The 21,804-nt window shown below is 37.5% G+C and overlaps 1 protein-coding gene across 2 annotated transcripts in view; it reads right to left on the reverse strand.

Annotated features, from left to right (window-relative positions):
* Window positions 1-4,053: 4,053 nt before the first annotated feature.
* Window positions 4,054-21,804, reverse strand: part of LOC143281184 (ribokinase-like) — a 64,047-nt gene continuing 46,296 nt past the window's right edge. For both annotated transcript variants that reach the window (XM_076586220.1, XM_076586221.1), the window contains exons 7-8: window positions 9,172-9,357; window positions 4,054-7,457 (exon numbers count right to left, since the gene is read on the reverse strand). In XM_076586220.1, coding sequence (XP_076442335.1) covers window positions 7,275-7,457; window positions 9,172-9,357 — 369 coding nt within the window. In that variant the 3' untranslated portion in view covers window positions 4,054-7,274. The remainder of the gene's footprint in view (window positions 7,458-9,171; window positions 9,358-21,804) is intronic.

The raw sequence follows: 21,804 nt of genomic DNA on the forward strand, positions 1-21,804 counted from the left end.
TTGCTATTCTACATCAGTTACACTAGCACACACATATGTAACGGAAAGGGGCAAAAAAACAAACAAAAAAGTCCTGCAGAAGAAACACTGTGATGAAGAACACACACACACACTGACACACACGTTCACACACACACACACTCACACAGATTGACAGATGGATAGTAGAGAGAGAGAGAGAGAGGGGGAGGGGGGTGCGGGGGGTGGGGGAGAAAGGGAGCGAGCACGTGAGAGATCTTGAGTAATCGTGACCCAATGTCATGATGTCCTTGGCCGAGGATCACGAGGAGGAACCAAGGGCATTAACCAGGATTCAATTCGAGCGTTAATTTTCCGGGGGTGTAAAGCTGCCTTCTATTGTTAACAGTCGTCTCTTGGGCGCCTGGACTTGCCAACTGCTTCTGTCAAGAGTTTCAAATTCATAACAGAACAACTAATTGAATAACTGGAACGTTTCGTTTTTGTCTATTCCAGATATACAAAGTACATGCTTGCTTCGACACAGAAGTAAAAAAAACAACAACCAAAAAATAAAATAGAACAAAACACCAAAAAAAAAAAAAAAAAAAAAAAAAAAAAAAGACGGACAAATTGTTGTTATAGATTATTCTAAACTTCATACCATCTCTTCTTCCCTTCTCAGCAATGTGTGTGCAGCAAAATACAAGAACAGAAAATAAAATAAAGAAGTAGCAGAAGAGGAGGAAGAAGTGAGAGAGAGGAAGAAGTGAGAGAGAGAGAGAGAGAGAGAGAGAGAGAGAGAGAGAGAGAGAAATCGATGTTGGAGATTTTTGGCAAAAGCCTGGCTTTCATGTGAATACAATATCCTACTATTAGTTCTTTCCAGCCTGTGACAAAATATTGATCAGCAACACGCATGGGCATAAGTGTGTGTGTGTTGTCGTTGTTTTCATGTATGTATGTGTGACTAAGAGAGAGAGAGAAAAAACGAATTCCATACAGTTCCTTCAAAACGTATGAAAGTACAGAAAGACAGAGTTAGACGGAGAGAAAGAAATACTACAGACATATAAGGAAATACAAATGTGAGAGAGAAATGGGGGGTTGGGTGTGTGTGTGTGTGGGGGGGGGGGAGGTGTTGGAGAGGGGGCAGGTGTCACCATCTAACCGGGCTAAAGGCCAAAGCCCCACGCGGCCAGTGGAGCGATAACATTTCATCATGTCACCAGAACTAAGGAGTTATTTACGACACAATTAACATACAGATAGAGCCAGAGCGAGCAAGAGAGAGAGAGAGAGAGAGAGAGAGAGAGAGAGAATTGAATAAATTTTATTTTCTGAGGGTAATACAGTAAGCAAAATAATGCTTTTTTTTCATGCAGCCCTCGAAGGGGAAACAGTAACAAATGGGGGAATCATTATATCAGAGAGAGAGAAGGGGGAGTGGAGAGAGAGAGCGTTAGTTGAAGGTATTGTATATACGTACGTGAAAGTCACAATCCAGGCGGATTTGACTGTTGAGAAAGTCTCGAGTCTGGCGAACTGTCATAGAGAAAGCGAACGGAGAGAGAGGGGAGAAAGAGAAAACCGCGCGATGAACCAAGGGAAATAAACCGGTTCAAAAGCAATCTTCTTAGTTGTCTCCCGTGGTTAACTTGCCGAACTTGAGAAGAAAAAGTTCACCAAATTCAAAGAACAAGGCTCCGATATACGCTTCTTTAAGAGTTAAGTTTTCATTTTAATTTGCAACCTCATGCCCATAATACATTATCGTGACTGACTCACTGAATCTAAGGCGGAAGGTGGCACAATTGGGGGTTGAATCCCGACACCGAGATCTCACCCTTTCTAAATTTGACTGGGAAATCTCTTGTCATTCGGATAAGACGATAAACAGAGATGTGGGAGGAAAAAAAAAAGTGAAAAGGAAGAATAAATAAAGAAGTACTCTAAGTCTAAACCGGTGGCTTTAGTAACCATGATTAACACTTAACTGTAACAGCATAAAGGAAACCTGAAAATAACCAACAAGCACCAATCACAACAGATTCAAAGATCTGCAAATTGATGTTGATCGTGTGATCGAAAGAAGAAAAGTTCATGGTCAGACTCCCCAGAGACACAAAAGCTAACTGGATCATTCTAGTGAGGATAGGTCATCCTTAAATTTGCCATGTTAACTGCGATGTTTCTCCTACTGAAATCAAACAAAACTTTGGAAAAAGTGTGGTCAACCTTATGCAGAGAGAACTTTCCCAGATCAATCAGTAATTAAATACACCATGTATTATAATCTGTACTGCCATGGAAAACCCACAATAGTCTGAGATCATTGTGTAGGGGCTACTGGTATATATAAGCTTGTATGCATCTATACATACAAATTACACGTGTGTGTGGGAAATATGTCAGTTATTTTGAGTTCTTCCTGTTATAATAGCACTCTGCCAATATTTTTAATGTTGAATGTGCAATAAAATTATTAACCCTTGTTATGTTGCTGTCTGGTTTTGCTAGTTTTTCTGTCTTGTGTAAAGAGAATGTTTTTTTTTCCTCCTTCTTCTTCCTAATATTACTGATATTAGTGAAGTTATCACTATCATCATTTCATGCTGATGACGGTAAAACTAGTAAAACTTAAAAAAACCCAAAAAACACCAACCAAAACAAAAACACAAAAAAGCAACAACACAAGGGCAATAGCTATATAAAAGTATATTTAAGTTTAACAAAGACAAAATAACACATGAAATGATTTTAATTTAATAATTTTCTTTTATATGATCTAGTCAGCTCTCAAGGCCTGACAAACACATTGGGTCAATGCATAAATGAGCCACCTGCTTCTTTTCATTAATTTTTTTTTTCTAAAGCAGATGTAGAGTAGCATACATAGATCACTCTGCACACTTTAACTCATTCTTAAAACTGAAACTGGTTGCCTGATATAAATGTGAAAAGAAAAAGTAGTCTTTTTATTTATTTGGTAGTTCAATCTTCTTTTGCACTTTCTTCTTCGTTAGTGGACTGCAACTTTCACGTTCACTCGTATAATTTACACAAGTGGGCTTTTACATGTATGACCATTTTTACCCTGCCATGTTGGCAGCCATACTCCGTTTTTGGAGGTGTGCATGCTGGGTTTGTTCTTGTTTCCATATCCCACTGAACGCTGACATGAATTACAAGATCTTTAACGTGCGTATTTGATCTTCTGCTTATGTATACACACAAAGGGGGTTCAGGCACAAGCAGGTCTGCACAGTATATGTTGACCTGGGAGATTGGAAAAATCTCCACCCTTTACCCACCAAGTGCTGTAACCGAGATTCGAACCCGAGACCCTCAGATTGAAAGTCCACAGCTTTAACCACTAAACTATTGCGCCTGTCACTTTTCCATATATATATATAAAAAAGGAAAACGGTGACAGAATGGTTATGACACTTACCAGCCAATACAATTAATGTCCATGAGTATATGGGTTTGAATTCTGGTCTTGCCCTTTCTCTCACGTGTGGCAGAAAAATCAAACTGAGCATCGAGTCATTGAGGTTGAGACGAGAAACGACATCTTGTGTGCAGCACACACTTGGCACACTGAAATAGACCCATGGTAATGTAAGTGTTGTCCTTCGGCAAAATTCTACAGAAGAAATCCACACTGATAGGTACATAAGTATCTATGCTCATGCACTGAACGCCTGTCTATAGGAGCATTGGGTAATGCTGCTGATCAGGCATTTGCCAAGCACATGTGCTGTAGCATCACATGGACTTGTCTGAAAGGAATAACACCTCCTTTCAGAACACTGAAACCTCTTCTCCTTTTCAACAGGATGAGGATCCAGTTGATACCCCAATTTCACATTTTTGTTCCTTTTCTGAAGTTTGACAGCGTTATCAACATATTATGATAAACTTGTTCAGTCACACTCCATTCACATTAAAACACATCAAAAGAGCATAATCCAATACTGAACTAAGAATGCCACCATTCAGTTTTACTTGCAACTGAAACATTGTGTTAAATGCATTCTCATCATTGTGAAAACGTTCATGCTTCTCACACGCTGAAACATAACAACAGGATCAATTAGAATATCTTTATTTCATAATTTGCAATTCATAAACATTGGCACCATAAATATTTTTTTTTAAATGTTGCATAGTAAAACCAGTAGATTAGATAGTTTCAATACAACGTACAATTCCCTTCTATTTAACGGACATGATTATCAAACAACATGTACAAGGCAATGTCATTTGAAGCAAGTTTTGAAGAACAATAAATGCTACAGGTATTGTGACGGTGGACTGGAGCCTTCTGACATTGGAAATGGCAGTCCTGACTTTTCTCAACACCTATACATAATCCAATTTCCAATGTATTATTTCATAATATTTCAATCTTTAAAAAAACAACAACACTTTTTCTCACTTCTTAGTCTAAGAGGCCCCATAGCCAAATCTTTACTTTTTTTCTTTTGCGTTTGACAGCTATGCAGTCAGGGTCGAAGTCCAAGGGATGCCACAAACTCGGACGTCCGGTGAAGATCGGCTACCGAGCCAAATCAAATGCTGAACTTCTGATTCAGTGATCAGGGTTCAAGGCACCATTTCAGCATGGTGCTGCTTCCTTGGGAAAGATACTTTACTTCAGTGTTCCTCACTCCACCCAGGTGTGAGCAGGTACACAACTTCAGTCATGGAATGTTAAACTTAAGCATTGGAAGGAGAGGACTGGGCCCTGCCTTCCTATGCTACACCCTTAACACAGTGAATAATTAATTCACCACCTCTATAGTCTGTGGTCACTATAGGCTATGGGACCTTCAATCTTTGAAAAGGTACAACTGACTAGAACAGAATCATGTGAGAAGAATCTCTCACAGAATAAATTTATCATGGTTCAACCACATATAATAGAACACAAGAAACTATGTAGCAGCACTGTGTGTATAACTACAAGTGTGCTTATCACTGAGAAAATGTATCAAAGTTGAAGTGAAAACTCATAAGTGAAAGCACTAGAGATAGAAAACTGATTAAGAAAAACATCTGTATAACAAACATACATCACAGAGTAAAAAATGGAAAACACAAAACTGAGAAGAAAAACAGAAAAAAAGAGGCATAAGAGCGAGAAAAAAAGCAAAGAACAAAATTACCCCTTCGACAGCTGCTGACAAGCAGAGTTTAGGTTTGGTTTATGATAGTACACGCCATTTGACAGGTTCACTACAAAACAAAATCGATGGGTCATTTTCAAAATCAATGGGTCAGGAAAAATCACTAAGGTGTAGACTATCTGCTAATGTCTGCTGTGGGAAGACCACATGACTGACGTCATAATGAACATAGAAAATACAACATAGTCATTACTAAAATTTATTTTGCAATGGTTAAACGCTGATGTATGCTAACTTCTCTGGATAGTACACATTCATATTTTATTTCGGATAAAAGAAAATGTAGAAACAGAAGAAAAGTAGTAGACTATAGGTAGCTGAAAGACACTAGATCTACAGTGTCACTATCACTTGCGTCAGTCTGACACCATTGTTTTATTCTATAAAGCCTTGAAAGGAAGCACTTTCCTATGATTTGTGGAAATCCAAATCTTCACAGTGCAATATATCTCCAAGATTTCTTGAAGTATCAAGCAAGCATAGTGTGCAGACCTGTTTAATTCCCTTCTTGTGTATTTAATAATTACAAGGAAGAATCAAATGCAGATAATGTTACCCATGTCAGTATGTGTAAGCTGGGTTATGGAAACACAAATATGTCATCTGAAAATGAAGTGTGGCTGTTCAAATGATGTAATATAAATGGTCGTGCATGCTTGTACCTATCAAGTTCAAATGATTTTACTTGAAAGCGCCACACAATGTCAAAACACTGATGAAGCAAACATGTAAGCTGCCCATTACGATTAATGCTGAAGAAATCTACAGATTCTGCTTTTCCAGATTATTGGTTTGCAAACTGGAACAGACAGCAAGCAACATGATGTTCTGAACACTCATTCATCTTTCACTACACTTGGCAGCTTCTTTCGAGGCATGCTACATGATGTGTAGATGAGGATTTTTCAGGTCGAACTACATGTATCAAAATCATCCTCAACCGAGAAGACTGGCAAGAAAAAAACAAGTTAAACCACTAATGTCTTCCACCACAGTTTACAATATGCAAGCAATGATCATGATGGTTTTGTGTAAATCACTAAATGTACTTTGTTTCATCTCCCTGCTCAGTTAAAGATTTTATTTTCTTTTTTCTTGGGACAATGCTGAACTGTCAAGAAACAACAGTAACAATTAGAATTACATTTCTATAAATTTTTCAAAGTTATGATTGTCACTGCCCGTGAACAAGATAAATCTGTATAAGCCCTTTCACTTTCAGCATTTAATTGACTTTATAAATCAGTAAGTCAAGTGGCTGACTGGCTGTCAAATTGATGGGTAATTTCAAATTTGCATATACATATATATATATATCTATATATATATATAAGTGTCAATTACCGATGACTGACACAATACCTAAACCCTGTGACAAGTATGCTCGTTGCTGAAGGGCTGTAACCTTTCAAGCAGGATGTCAGTCACCAGTCTATAAACTGGACTTTGGAGTTTTATTTGAACAGCAAAATCAATGACACCATTGGTATATATAAAATAGTAGTAACTGCACCTTCAGCTATTGCCACACTGATCTCATTCATTCCACAAATGTTCAGCAGTCAAGGGATTAAAGAAGAAAAAAAAAAACATGCAAGAGCTGGAAAGAGATTACAAGAGTGTATTTTCCCCTGCAGGGAAAAATGTTAGAAAAAAAACCAAAGGACAGGAATACAACCATCACTAATGATCACTGCTGTTTGTTTTTCTTAAAATCAGTGTTCATAAATCATCATCAAGATGTCTGAATAAAAACGATACCACTTCCTAAACCATCAATCAATACATGTGACAGAATTACTAGATAAACAAGCACATGATCACAAGTTAAATTTTTTTTTTTACAATTCACAAATCATTATCAACATTTCCCAATCAAAATGGCACTTCCACTAACTAAACCACTGATCTATACGGCAGTATCACTCAAAACACTTTAGAGAGCTGCCAGAAAAAAATAGACACGAAATCACATTTATTATACATTAAAAGAGAAAGATGAAATGTTCATTTATGCTTAGAAAAAAAAAAAAAAAAAAAATTCATTGTAAGAGACTGGAAATTTTTTAATTTATTTGTTATTGTCAATAATGACGTATATGTATCCTTAAAGTGCATTCTTCAGGGAGACGCCAGTAGGTGAGAGGGGAGATCATTGGCAGAGGGAAAACTGCTCTGAGTGCCAGGGAACTGGCAGCTGATGGAAGCCACAGTGTTGGCTCGCTTCACTGCCTCAGGCAGTGGCAAGGTTGGCAGGCGGGCGCGGTAATACGCCAGGGCCCCTATAAAGGCGTCTCCTGCGCCCTGCATCGACATAAGAAAACTTACTGTATCGGAGACATTTTTCTTTTCATTTGTTTTTCTTTCAACACAATGAACATTGCTGATGGTTTTAGGTTGTTTTTTTTAAAAGAAGGAAAAAAAAAGAGAAATCTGGTTGTGTGTGGTCCAAGCATATTGAAATTATTATTACAGGACAAAGAATACATGCTCACAAGTGTGTACACACTCTTAGTTACTGACGTATTCATATCACTGTATAATCACAGAAAAAGAAGAAGAAGAAAAAAAAAACAATTTAAAACCACCAAACATACACATGTATTCACCCATTCACACCACCAAACATACACGTGTATTCACCCATTCACACCACACACACACACATGCATGCATCCATTCACACCACCAAACACACTCACACACATGCATGCACCCATTCACACCACCAAGCACACATGTGCATCCATTCGCACCACCAAACACACACACACATCCATGATGTACCCATTCACACAATTAAACACACACACACACACACATGCATGCAACCATTCATCCACCACACATACACACACACATGTAAGCACCCATTCACACCATCAAACATAGGCACACATGCATGACCCATTCACACCACCAAACATGCTCAGACATGCATGCATCCATTCACACCACCACCACACACACATGCATGCACCCATTCACACCATCACCACACACGCATGCAACCATTCACACCATCACCACACACACATGCATGCACCCATTCACACCACCAAACACACACACAAGCATGCAACCTTTCACACCACCACCACACATACACACACATGTAAGCACCCATTCACACCATCAAACACACACAGGCATGCACCCATACACACAACCAAACACACACATGCTTATACATTCACTCCACCACAGACACACATACACACACATGCATGCTCTCATTCAGTGATTCACAAAACCAAACACCTGCAAGGAACAATTCACAACACCAAAAACACCCACACATGCATGCATTGATTCACACAACCAAACACATACACATGATGCATAGATCAACCTGTCCACATCAACAAGCAAACACACACATGCACAGCACCCTGCATGCACTACATGCTTCATCCTCCACTCGTCTTTCAGATGATTTTATCATTTGCCTTCTGTATATCTTTCAATTTACTAATTTCATTTAATTACTTTTTTGTTTTCTTCCCATTATCCGATTCTGTTGTTTTACACAAATTTAGGGTAAGCTCTCAAGGCCTGATCAGCACATTGACTTTATGCGAAGATCAGGCATCTGTTCCCCTCCCCCCCCCTTTTTTTAACAGCAGAAGTAGTGTAGAGTATATATGGATCAGTCTGCACCCTTTGACACCTCTACAATGCAAAAGAACCCACAGAAGCAGGAAAGTTGTCCCTCTAAAAAATTTTGTCCAAAAACCTGCTTTGAACTGAAACACATGCAGACATGCGAAAAGAAGAAGAAGAAAAAGGGATGGCGGAGAATAGTGGCAATGCACTCTCTATGGTGGAGAGCAACAAAAATTCCACAATAGGAAATCTGCTGCGACTGAAGTTTTACACAATACAAATTAATTGTGTGCAACATGGTTTGACACATGCACACACACAAGAAAGTGACAGCTATTTCTGGAACAAGCACAATTAAGTAAATTAAAAACAGAACTATGAGTCGTATGACCCATCATCAGGCAGGCATTACTGTGGTATCGCAGACGGTGACAGTCTCGACAGGGATGTGCAGACCGTCGTACTCCTGTGTGGTCAGCACGCTCCCCTTCTCCCCCAGGGTCAGCAACACCTGCTGGCACCCCTTGCCCCTCAACATGGCCGCCGCTGTCCTGGCACTACTCACGTCCTTCACCTCCACCCCTGTCAACAGCTCTGCCTGCTCACACACACACACACACATGGTCACACACACACATGTACACACATGCTCACACGTACACACATGCTAACACAAACACACACACATGCTCTCACACACTCACGCACACAAACACACGATCACCAACGTTAATTAACTTAATATGCATTTTTTTTTGTTTCATTATCAAACAGTCTAATAAGCAAGCACTTACAGATGGGAAAATATAAAAGCATCAAGAAATCTTCACACATTCGACTGCTCACATGTATTCACACACATACATACACACACACAAACACACACACTCAGCATATCCACTCAAGCCACATTTCCCTATATATCCGGCTCATACTACCACCCACATTCCAACCCCCTTCCCCCAAAGCCCCTCCACCCCCTTCCTTTCTCTCTCTTTTCTCTTCATTTTTTTTTTTTTTTTTTTTTTTTTTTGTCTGTGTCTGATATTATTCTGAATGGACAGATGTAAAACTGATCAACAAAAAGTACACACAGACACAAACACACACATTCTCATTCTGCACTTTTGGACACAATAATCCCATGAATCTGATCAGAAAAAAATCAAACCAGACAAAACCATGATCTAGTCATAACCAGTTTAGGTTTCTGGGCCAAGAAAGATGTAGGTAAAATTCTTTGGAGCAGATGATCATGGTGTCAGACAGAAGCTCAAATACAGGATTTTCACTCTTTTTATCAGTTAAAAATTGAAATACTTAGAAAGCTCCAGGGACCTGCTTGATGAACATGCTGTGCATCCTTTCCATTTTCAAAGCACCAAGGACACATACATGTAAGTTTCTATAAAATGCTTTGCAAGACGCACTGACAGTGATAGTTTGACTATAAATTATAGTATAAGACTACATTTGATGGAGTTCTCTGACTCCAGCCATGTTACAATATGATGAATGATTAATTTCAAAGGTTTTAACAAAACTATTGACCACTTTAAAACAGTCTGAATATGTTTCTTAACAGTAAATTACTCTCTGACAGTAACAAGCACACATGATGGATAGCTATTTTGATAGATCTGTATTTTCGCTATTGGCATTTTCATGGATGGGAGTGACTGATTTTTGCAACACTGAAAAGTTTGTTGCCGGTGTCCAGGGGCCTTTAGCAGAGCTCTCCTAGTGGGGTACAAGGGCAACACCTTACTGGGGAGTATCATCAATCTCTCCAATCTTCATTGATAATGAAATGCATTTTAGAAACACATGAAATTGAAAGACTGTTGTGCTGAACTTGATGGCTTTGCACCTGAAATACACACAAAGTAAAAAAGAAAAAAAAGAAAGAAATAAAGGGGTGGGGTATAGCCAAAATGTGAATATAACAATCCATCTCCGTAATTTTACACTAGAGAAAGTAAAGTATTACCATTCGTGCATTACACTTATATTCATTTCCAGCCAGGTTCCATCCAAGAAAGCCGTCAATGCCGTTATTATGACAGCATACAGAGGGGCGTATGTGGGTCACACATTTGGATATGTTGCATAAAAAAAATAATCAAAGCTTAGAGTTGGAAAGTTTCACAGACACACCAACATTCATAATACCTTTGTCCATCCATTCTTTGGGGTGTTCTGGACAGACATTTACCCTTGTGCATCATGATGGCACAATTTGAAACAGAAGTGCAGCAACCAGGTTGTCCTCTTTCATCAGAACTTGGCAGACACCTACCTGTTTACACTACACTTGTATAATGTTCTTCGTCATATCTGCTGTTGATCAAAGTAGTATATGAAGTCCATTTTGTTTTGCAAACAATATTGAGGATGCCGCTGATTATGTTAACAGTGATGATTATGTTGTATATGTGTTGATTAGCGCTCTTGACCGGAAACTGAAAACTGGTCATAAGCATCTGCAGTAATCTGGATTTTTATTTCACACACTCACTTTGCTCCAGTCTATACATGTTCTGTTCAAAATGTTAACGAACTTCTTCTTGTATTCTTCATTAGTGGGCTGCAACTCCCACATGGGCTTTTATGTGTATGACCGTTTTTACACCACCATGTAGGCAGCCTTCCCCCTTTTTTGGGGGAGAGCATGCTGGGTATACATCTTGTTTCCAAAACCCATTGAACACTGACATGGATTACAGAATCTTCAACGTGCGTATTTGATCTACTTGCGTATACACATGAAGGGGATTCAGGCACAATCAAGTCTGTGCATATGTTGACCTGAGAGATCGAAAAAAATCTCCATCCTATACCCACCAGGTGCCGTTACCAAGATTCGAACCTGGGACCCTCATATTGAAAGTCCCTCGATTTAACCACTCAGCTACTGTGCCCATCTAATAAACTTCTAAAACTGCACTGCTATAGTTTGTTATTCCTCTGCATTTCCACAGTTGAGTAAACATTGTAAACAAAAAAAATCAACAACAAAACTTGTACTGAGGTCAGAAACAAAATGAGCAAACCATACATTCGTTAGGATTTTGCAAGGTTCATTCCATCATGAAGCATGCCAGTTAAAAAATTGCCAATATGAATATGAAGACAGATCATAATTATGATTTCAGAACAGCAGGAATTTCAACCATTCTGCAAACTACCCAGAAGGTCTGAATCTGAGAGATTTCTGATTTCTTCCAATCCTAATACTAATATTAATAACAATATTATCATTATCTAACCCCCACCCCCCCATAATAATCATATGATAGTAATAACAGGGCTTTTTTTTTTTTTTTCACCTTCCATCAAGACAATCCAGACACATTATATAAAAAAAAGTTTTATAACTGCACAAATAAAATAATAATTTCCAACATGATCCATCCAATCACCCCAGGGCTTGATTGCTAAGCAACTCCAGTGGCTAGTAATAAATTTGTACAATATAATATACAACAGCATAATCGCAAGTTACAACCACCAATAAGTATAAAATAAATAAGTCCGAAATAAACCAAAATTATCAGTAACAACATACTGATAGTGATATTCCATGCCTGGGAATACTTTTTTTTTTTTGTAGCTCTCTAAGCTTGCAGCACAGCTAAAACTAGTCAAAGATGACACTCAATCTGATTTTGCCTTATTACTAATATGCAGTGTTCCACATATATTCTCTTTTTGTAAGACTTCACGGTGTAGTTCCCATGCCACATGCATTCCTCTTTTTCGTTTTACTGGTTTGCTGATTTATTTCATGGCCTTTGTAAACCTTGTCTGACTGAACCGTGAACGCTGCCGCATGCGCATCTAGGCTGCCACTGCGATCATGTGAAGTAATCAATCGCGCACAGTATTTCCCTCTGTAACATCCACAAATTTTGGGGGTTTTCATAATGCTGAGTCTTTTTGTTAGCTTTCCGGGAAAAAAAAAGACATCTCTGGATGACACACATGTCTGCAAAAAATAGCCTGACCAGCATGAAAAACACGAAACTTGCTGCTGTACAAGAGCAGGGAGAAAGAGAATGAGCTGATCAGCTGACCTCTGTCCACCATCACTTTCAGATACGCTGGGCTGTCATGGCGTGGCAGTAGTTTGGCTTTTTCATGGTGTGGTTGCACTCAGCAGAAGGTAGCACTGGCTTGAGAATAGAGTCCTTTTCTCTCCATTAAACGAAAGCTAAGTCACTACTGGATATAAGTAATGTTCATTCTCAAATCATGTTCCATGGACGAAGTGGTCCGTGGCATGGCTTCAACTTTCAGGCAAAGAATAAACTGGAAATGGCAAAGAAAAAACATTTTATGCATGTCTGTGACATTGTTGCTAAGCATAAGACTCAACAGTAATTGTTAGACAGAAAGGTCTAAGGTCAGAAAATAATGGGAGCATGTGGCAAATGTCACATCACACATGTATCAGACTGAAGGCCAACTTGAAAATAGTGTTATATCATATTAAGTTCTATAAATTCTTCTTGTTAGATGTACACATCCTCATGCACAGCATATATATCATAAATTATATGCTCTGTCACTGAAAACAAGCAGGCATAAACACAACAAAACAATAACAAACCAAAACAAAAGAAAAAAAATGTACAATGTATTGTATGAATTGCATGTTACATACATCTAGGTAAAAATGTCAATCAATCTGCAATATTGTACATTGTATGTATAATTGTATTGCATGCCACATTCATCTATGCAAAAATGTCAGTCAGTTTGTGATATTGTACATTGTATGTATTGCATGTTCCATGCATTGAGGCAAAAATGTCAATCAATACTACAATGTGGGCAATAACCCCCTTCCCAAAACAACAGCAAAAAACAACCCCAAATCCCCAAAGCAATCAAAATTCCACAAATCAATGTTCACTTACCTCTAGAAATGATGCTCAACCAGTAATCCAAATGAATGAAAGACACCACAGATGAACTTCATCACACCACATATATATATCCAGAATGAAATCACTTCACACACATCACTTCACTTGTCAAAGCACAAAATGTTGAACATTCCATGAATCATGAAGGTATTCCACACTGGTAATTGGTATGAAGGTACTCCACACTGGTTCTTGGTGAACTCCATCAAAAGTAGTACTCCAGAACTGGCACAAAGCCGAACACTATGTGAAGTCCATCACCATATCCACAAGAGTGAGAAATGTCTATGAAGCAGAAAGAAGGGTTAACTATATGTCTACCAAATGGTGATAAACCAAGAGAACACTCAACAGGACTTGGAGGCTTACATCTTCTGTAAACATTGTTTACAGGATAGGATCATCATGTATAGCAAGTGATATGTCAGTTCTGCGTAAGTAAATAAATGTAGATCAGACAGGTTTTATTCCAGGTAGATATATTAGTTATAACTTGAGAATATTATACAGTATCATGCATTACTAAGAAAAAGAACATCTGTCAGGGTTACTGGTATCAACAGACTTTGAAAAAGCATTCGACTCTGTAAACTGGAAATATATGACCAAGGTTTTACAGGCCTTTGGTTTGGGCGAAGATATTTATCACTGTATGACAACTGATGTTTGATTGTGGAGAGACAGAATTTATGCATTTATTTTTACATGCAACTTACGCCTCATAAAGTTAATCATTTTGAAAACATACCTGCATGTGTTCTTATGGTATTCCAAATCTTTGTCCAGGTGACGAAACTTCATGAAGACACTGATGGCAGTGTCGAAGGTGTGGACATCTACTTCCTTGTACACAAAGGGGCCTACTGCATGCTGCTAGAAAAACATTTCCATACTTCACTCTCTTGACTGAGATTGTTGAAAAACAGCCTACCCAATAGGAAGAGAAGAGAGGGAAAGAAAGGATTAAGGAAGGGGGATGTTTTTTGTTTGGTTTTTTTTGGGAGGGGGGGGCACACAATGGAAGCTTTAGACATGTAGGTGTGTAGGTGTGTTTGCATTTTATATGGCCATCGCATCCCTAAGCTCTCCATGATAAAATTAAGGCGAACTGGATAGGGAATGAACATTTGAAGACAAATTCATCAACTGGGACATTCTGTCTAAAATCTTCCTTCTGGCATCGTATGTTACACATGTCACAGTTTTATTTAATTTGTTATACATTACAGCAAAAAAGGATTTTTGAATGTGAAACTACCATACAATAAATGTTCATGTGTTGCTTTGCATTATAACTTGTTAAATAAAATGTTTTGATGACACATATTCTTCAGAGAAATTTGTTTGAAATTAGTGGGCGTGTTCATAGGTACCGGCATTCATTTATATCTCTGTAACCATATCCAAAATGATTGAAAGTAAAGGATAATGTTATATGCTCATTTAATATACAATTCTTTATTTGTTATATGCATTAAACTGTTGAAAGTTCCTATTATGGTGATAATAGGAAGTTTGTCTGGTGTCCGAAGTTACACGTGTGATATGACAAGATGATATACTTTTCACAAAAATAACCTCACATCACCATTCCAGTTTTCTATCTTGCCAATATTGGAACTATATATATATATATTTAACTATGTAGTTGTCAGATATTGAAAATGCTCAACTAATATTTTTACCATCCATGTCACACTTTTGAACATACTTCAAAAGAATGACCCATATATATATATATATATATATATATGTAAAGGGGTATGCACCTTTTATAAAGATATAAAATCGTACATTATTGTAAATGGTTAAAAGGTATCCCAAAGTTTTAAAATACAAAGGGCTGCCATCAAAAAGATCCGATTTCAACCCCCCTCTTTGTACTGTGCTCCAAAATTTTGGCTTGAAAGATTAGGGAAGATGAGGGTATTAAGGGCATTAGTATAGCATACACTTAAAATCGGTCAATTTGCTAATGATAGGAAATTTTCTATCTAAAATTACGTTTAAATAACATACTTACCGTGACCCAACTAGTGCAGACTCCGGCAGGGGTCTGACATTCCTGTCCTGTGCAAACTACTATCCGCCTATGCGGAGCAGACGAAACTACGGCCGATAACCTCCCGGAAGTAGGTAACCTCCCCTTTGTCCCGCTGGTACAACATTTACAGTAGATGGAAAAACAGAATCAAATAAAAACTTATTTGAAACACTCAGTAAATTTGATGAATTATCAGGTCTAAAACTAAATCATGATATAACACTAAATGTATGGTTTGAGTGGATGAAGAACTAGAAAAAGCGATACATTCCATAAAAGATTAAATGGAAACGCCCCACTCCCAAACTTAAAATATTAGGTATTTGGTTCTCAGATGACTTATCAAAAGTAACTGAAATGAATACAAGGGACAGTTAATTGAAGCTAAGAACCTATTCAGGATCTGGTCATAGCATATATGAACGCCTCTGGGTAGATTTGCTATTCTCAAATCTCTTATACTCTGTCAAAGCTTATTTACTTAAGATTGTTCTTCCAAACCCTCCAGACAAAGAGGTAAAGCAAATGCACAAACTATGCTATGAATTTCTATGGGATTATAAACCTGTTAAGATTAAAAGACAGTATTCGATATATTACATTACAAATGGAGGAGTAGATATTCTAGACACAGAAAAATTCAAACAAACATTCGAAATAACATGGATTAGGAAACTATATCCAGCAACACCACAGTGGAAGAACATCATCCTAATAAATTGTCCAGAAATGTACTCACTGGATCTGTATGGCACAAGGAAGTTTTTGATAACTGACTGTAGTTTAATGATTTCTGGAAAGATGTACATTGGGCGTATGTGAACTTTACAAAACAAGTAGGGTTAAAAGAAACACACAAGGTACTTGCTGAACCAAATTTCTCCAGTTGGAGATAATAAAGTTATTCTTATCTTATCTTATCTTAAGGTACTTGCTGAACCATTTTTACGACAAATTTAAAATTGATAACAATGCAATTCACTTCCAAAACTGGACAAGCAAAAATATATTTCTGCTTAGAGATGTTGTTGATGAAAATGGGAACTTCCTCAATTACACATATTGTACAGAAAAATAATATATCAATTTAAGTTATTTTTGGTAGGACCACAATTTTTTAAAAAGTAATCTGACAGGAACAAAACTTTATAGGCACATAGATACTGATGCGATACAAAACCTTGCAAAATTTCAAGACTGTATCTTTAACAGTATTTGAGATGCAGCTTCTTGAATTTTTTCAGAAAAAGGCATATTTTTTCACATAGCAAGATTTGCTGTTTCAAAGAACATAAATTTGAAACTACTTGTCCCACAGAGATAACATTTGATAAATACTTTAGTTATATTTGCTTTTTGCTTCTTTTTTTGTAGTTCCCTTAGTAATTATAATCTTTAGGCCCATTTTCCAATGTTCACAACAGAAAAATGGGTAAAAAATGAAAATTATTGATTTGATGATATCTCATCTGTAAAGGGTTCAAGAGGCATTTCCCTGTCAGATGACAATAAATATGTTATTTAGCTGTTTTCATGTTTTTGTTTTGGGGAGGGCTGGAGAGTGGAAGGGGAAGGTCTAAAGGAGGGTGCAGTGAGTTAAACACAAATACACAAACTAAGACAAAACCATTCATGCATAATTCTGTCTTTATTTGTATGATAGACAAATTTTTTTACACTATGTTGCATTATTGACTGCATTTGTCTGATTTAAAAAAAAAAAAAAAATCTATTTCTTATAGTGGTGTGGTGCGTTCTGTTGCTTGTGCATCACACTGTATTCCTGGACACAATTAATATTACATGACTGAAGTTGAAATTAAGCATGTCTATTGTTCAAGCTAGGAATCTTGTCAAGTCCATTAATGAGTGAATATATTCACAACTGAACAACAAAAAACCAAATGGAACTGATAATTCTTTATGAGCTTCTTTCAAAACTCTCGGTGAAATACCATCAGGTCCACCTGCCTTATTAGGGTTTTAATTCTAAGTTTATTTTCAAATGCTTTTGGAGTTATAAGATTTCAATTAATACCATCTGATTTTGAGGCAGATTTTCAATGGGGAACATAATCTGTGTCTTCCATTAGGTGGCGGCAGTGAAAATTTAAATATTCATTACAATGACTGAAATGTGATTTTTGGCAAACAACATGACAATATAAGAAAAACAAAAAAAAAGTAAGTGAATATCTTGATTGGTTCTGAAGATATTCCATTTTAAAGATGTGACGATGCGTACATGCTGTTAGTACTTAATATTCTCACATTTTCACAGTTATATTATACTGTCCATGAGGGTACTGTAATGAAAACTCATATACTTTTAAAAACCATATGATAATGGTATATTGCACAAGAAAACACTAACACTTCAGCAGCAAAGAAACTGGAAAATATGTCTGTGAAAGTAGGAGGAAATAGAAAATCAAGACGTGTCAGTGTGTACAGAATAGCAACTTTGAAGGTCTACAGCACTGAAACGAATAGACAGTTGCATTTCAAAATAAAATATCTTGCAGATTACATCACAGAAAGTGCACTGAATTTTTTTCAGGCAGGACAGTTGACTGAATTTTAAGTATCAGAGTCTCAAACTTTGAAAAATCTTCAATTTGACCAGTGGAAAAAAGACTGTTTACTGGGGTAGCATGCTGCAAAGATGAATATTTCAGTAACTGTCACAAGTAGGACCATGAAATTTTGTGTGTGTATTAAGTGAAATGTCAGCTTTCAAAATAAATTAAAATCAACCTTAAAACTTCCCTCTAAAGTTGGCAGAAAAGGAATGATACCTGATTTTCTCATTAAAAAAGGGTGCATGCTGCAGATGAGACTTCTTCAAAATTTTTGTTTTTGAAAAAAATATTGAAGTTGCAGCCACAATAAGTTACCAGTGGTCTAGGCTGATCATCTTCTTCAAAATTACTACAAATTTTTAAATGAATGCAACTTGAGAGCATTATACAGAATGGGTAGGTTGATGGGGCATTCCACAACAAAGGTTCCCAGGAGGGAGCAAATATTACATAAGTTGCTAGCAAAAATGACAGATATATGAATCTATTTTCTTTCAGCTCTCTAGTTTTTTCTTCCATCCATGAACCCAGTCATGCATTTCATTATAGAAGAAACACAATAAATAAGAAATAAAAGGTGGATGATGCACCTTTATTTCTTCACAAAATGGCATTCACAAGAGAAAATGCACACCAAAAAATCTCTCATTTTTTGGCACTCACAGGTTTCCTGGCATCAGCAATAACATGCTGCTCACTACCTGAGATGTTTATACTGGCCTTTTTGGATCATGGAATAGGTCTTGCAAACCCTGCCATAAGCAGCTGTTTCTGCAACATGTTAGATACACAGATCAGCTCATAAGAAAGAACAAATGTTATGTTCAATTTAAAACTTAAAACCAAAACCAGAGCTCTCAGTTTAATATATGTTTAGGCTTTTGTCAATTTCTGAGTGTTTTGAGTGGGAGGAAAACACTGTGATAACAGAATTATAAAATGGCATACTAACAGGTAAGCATTCATTCAACAGCAACACAAAATTCACTGCACTGAACAAAATGGCCGCACTTACCTTTCACACAATAACTCAGTTGCAGCATCAACTTATGCTTTGACAATTGAGGCTGAATTTTTAGGGGTCTGCCCTTTCCAATTGCTGACAAGAACTTTGCCATCTACTTGTACTGTTCATCTTATGGATGTCTTTGTTGCATGCGATTATTTACTCAGAAATTCCACTTCAGGGTGCTACATTTCATGACTGAGATGAAAGTATTACTTAATGTCTTATGTATACATGTATATGATTACTTACATTGAATATTTTATTGTTAATATGCACATCATACTTAGTATCTTATTCTTTGATATATATTTTGTGTACTCATCTTTATTTGTGTGTGTATGTGAGAATGCATGTCTTATATATATATCAAACTGAATATTTCATTCACAATATGTGCATGGTATTTTGCATTTTATCATTTCATGAAATATGTGTTTACTTCCCTTTGTTTTCTGTTTCATGCAGTCTAGATGCACAGCATATCATGGGTTACATGACCCCCCCCCCCCCCCCCTCCCGCGCGCGCACACACACACACACACACACACAATTAATTTATACTATCTTAATGGCTGGATTCCTGGTAGTGTTATATAGTTTGACTTGACTGAACCTGATGTACAACTTAGGCTATGGGTGTTATTGTACTGATTTTCTTTTTACTAATTTTAGTTTGTTAAAAATTGGTGTGAAATTTTTGAAGAAACAGGATGTTGCCTGCACTGTTCAAATTAGTCATATATCTCTTCACATTACACTTTTTTCATACTCAGACATACACATACTCACAAGCATACATGTGCAAATGCAAACTGGCTCTGGCTCTCTCTCTCTCACACACACACCAACTCCACTGACAGGAAAGAAATGGGGAAGGGGGATGACTGGAGGGAGGAGATGGTGGGTTATATCACTGTCAGCAGTCAGGGATTCTCAGCAGGAGCAAGTGGTCAGTGATTTGGCTCAGTGCCAAGTTTGCCACAACCATTGACAACCCCCTCCCCTCTCCTTACCATTGGTGGGAGATTCTCAGAGACAAAGGAGGGGAATGGCTATACAACTCTCAGCTGATTATGAAAGTGAAGTTTGCAGAGGAGAAAGGGGGAGGAGGGGCGTGGGGGAGGGGGGGGGGTGAGGGGTTAGTATGAATTGGTGTTCTTGTTCTTTCTGGAATGTGAGAGCATAGTATCTATCTGTCTGTATATATTGAGATAAAGTTTCACAGCTATAGAAGCAAAATGCAACTAGAATATCAGACTTTTGTGTGATGCTGAATGAAAAAGAAACCATATTCCAATTTGTTTACTCACTTATTCAACACAAACCGAGTCTGTAGCAGACGACGCTAATGCTGTCCCGAGCACTTCCGATTTTAGACCCAGGTAATATTTTGCTTAATAAAGCAAAAATCAATCAAATATTAGTAATTGGAATTCATGGGCTCCGTTTTAACATGTCCATTTTTCATTCTGTATCAATAGTTTTTGTGTGTTTTACTCCGAAAAAAATAAATCGTGTTCCGATTGGAACACGGTGTCACGTTACGAAAACACTTATGAAATAGATCCAAGCTGCTCAGTTACTGACATCGATCAAAATCCTGATTCAGAGAATTTCAGCTCAATATTGTGCATGAAAGTGCTAAAGACATTCATTTTCAAAAATAATATAAAACTTACCGATGAAACTTAAGATTTTCTGGAGAAACAATGCCATTTTTGTGTTAGCTGAAGTGCCGCTCTCCTGTGTCGAATGTTGATTGGGCCGACGCAACTGACGAAGAGGGGTACCTGCTTTTGAATCGCTTGAGCAAATTGCTCATGGATCAAAAATATTAGTTTCGGATACCATTGAAATCAGCAGAAAATGCTCTTTACCGCTCATACAGTAACCCGTAGGGTCAGATTTCATTTTCGAACTGCGCGAGGCGTTGAAAGATAGCCGAAAAATTCCCGTAACTTTGCGCTCAGATCTAACTACCCTACTTCGCCCAAGGCTTGGAAAAAAACACACGAAAGTTCTCCTTGAACTTTCGCCTTTCACGGCGCCCAGTTTTTCGAACAGTAACCAATGAATGGAAAACAACGGATGCGATTTTTTCCACTATGTGGTTGAAACTAACTGTGTCGCGCTCAGAAAGACGCCGGCCGCCATTGAACAAGGATCGCTATTTCGCGTTACAGTACACTTTTTTTCTTCCATCCGCGAACTCATGCACGCATTGCATAAAGCAAACACAATAAAAATTAAAAATATGGATGATAAATGATTATTTCAGTTGGACAGTTTTTCACAAAATGAAATCAAATTTGAGAAAATGCACTTCAAAATTAGTCAATTTTTTAGGCGTTCATAGGTTTCCCGGCATCGGCCATGGGGGCTGCCGCTACCTACTTCCATTGTGAAAAGACTAGAAAAAAGAAAAGAAAAGTAAGGACATCTGCTTTTTCATCTGTCAGTCTCTGCCATACTCCCATCT

The sequence above is a fragment of the Babylonia areolata genome, chromosome 4 (genome assembly GCF_041734735.1).
Source record: "Babylonia areolata isolate BAREFJ2019XMU chromosome 4, ASM4173473v1, whole genome shotgun sequence".
Lineage (NCBI taxonomy): Eukaryota > Metazoa > Mollusca > Gastropoda > Neogastropoda > Buccinidae > Babylonia > Babylonia areolata.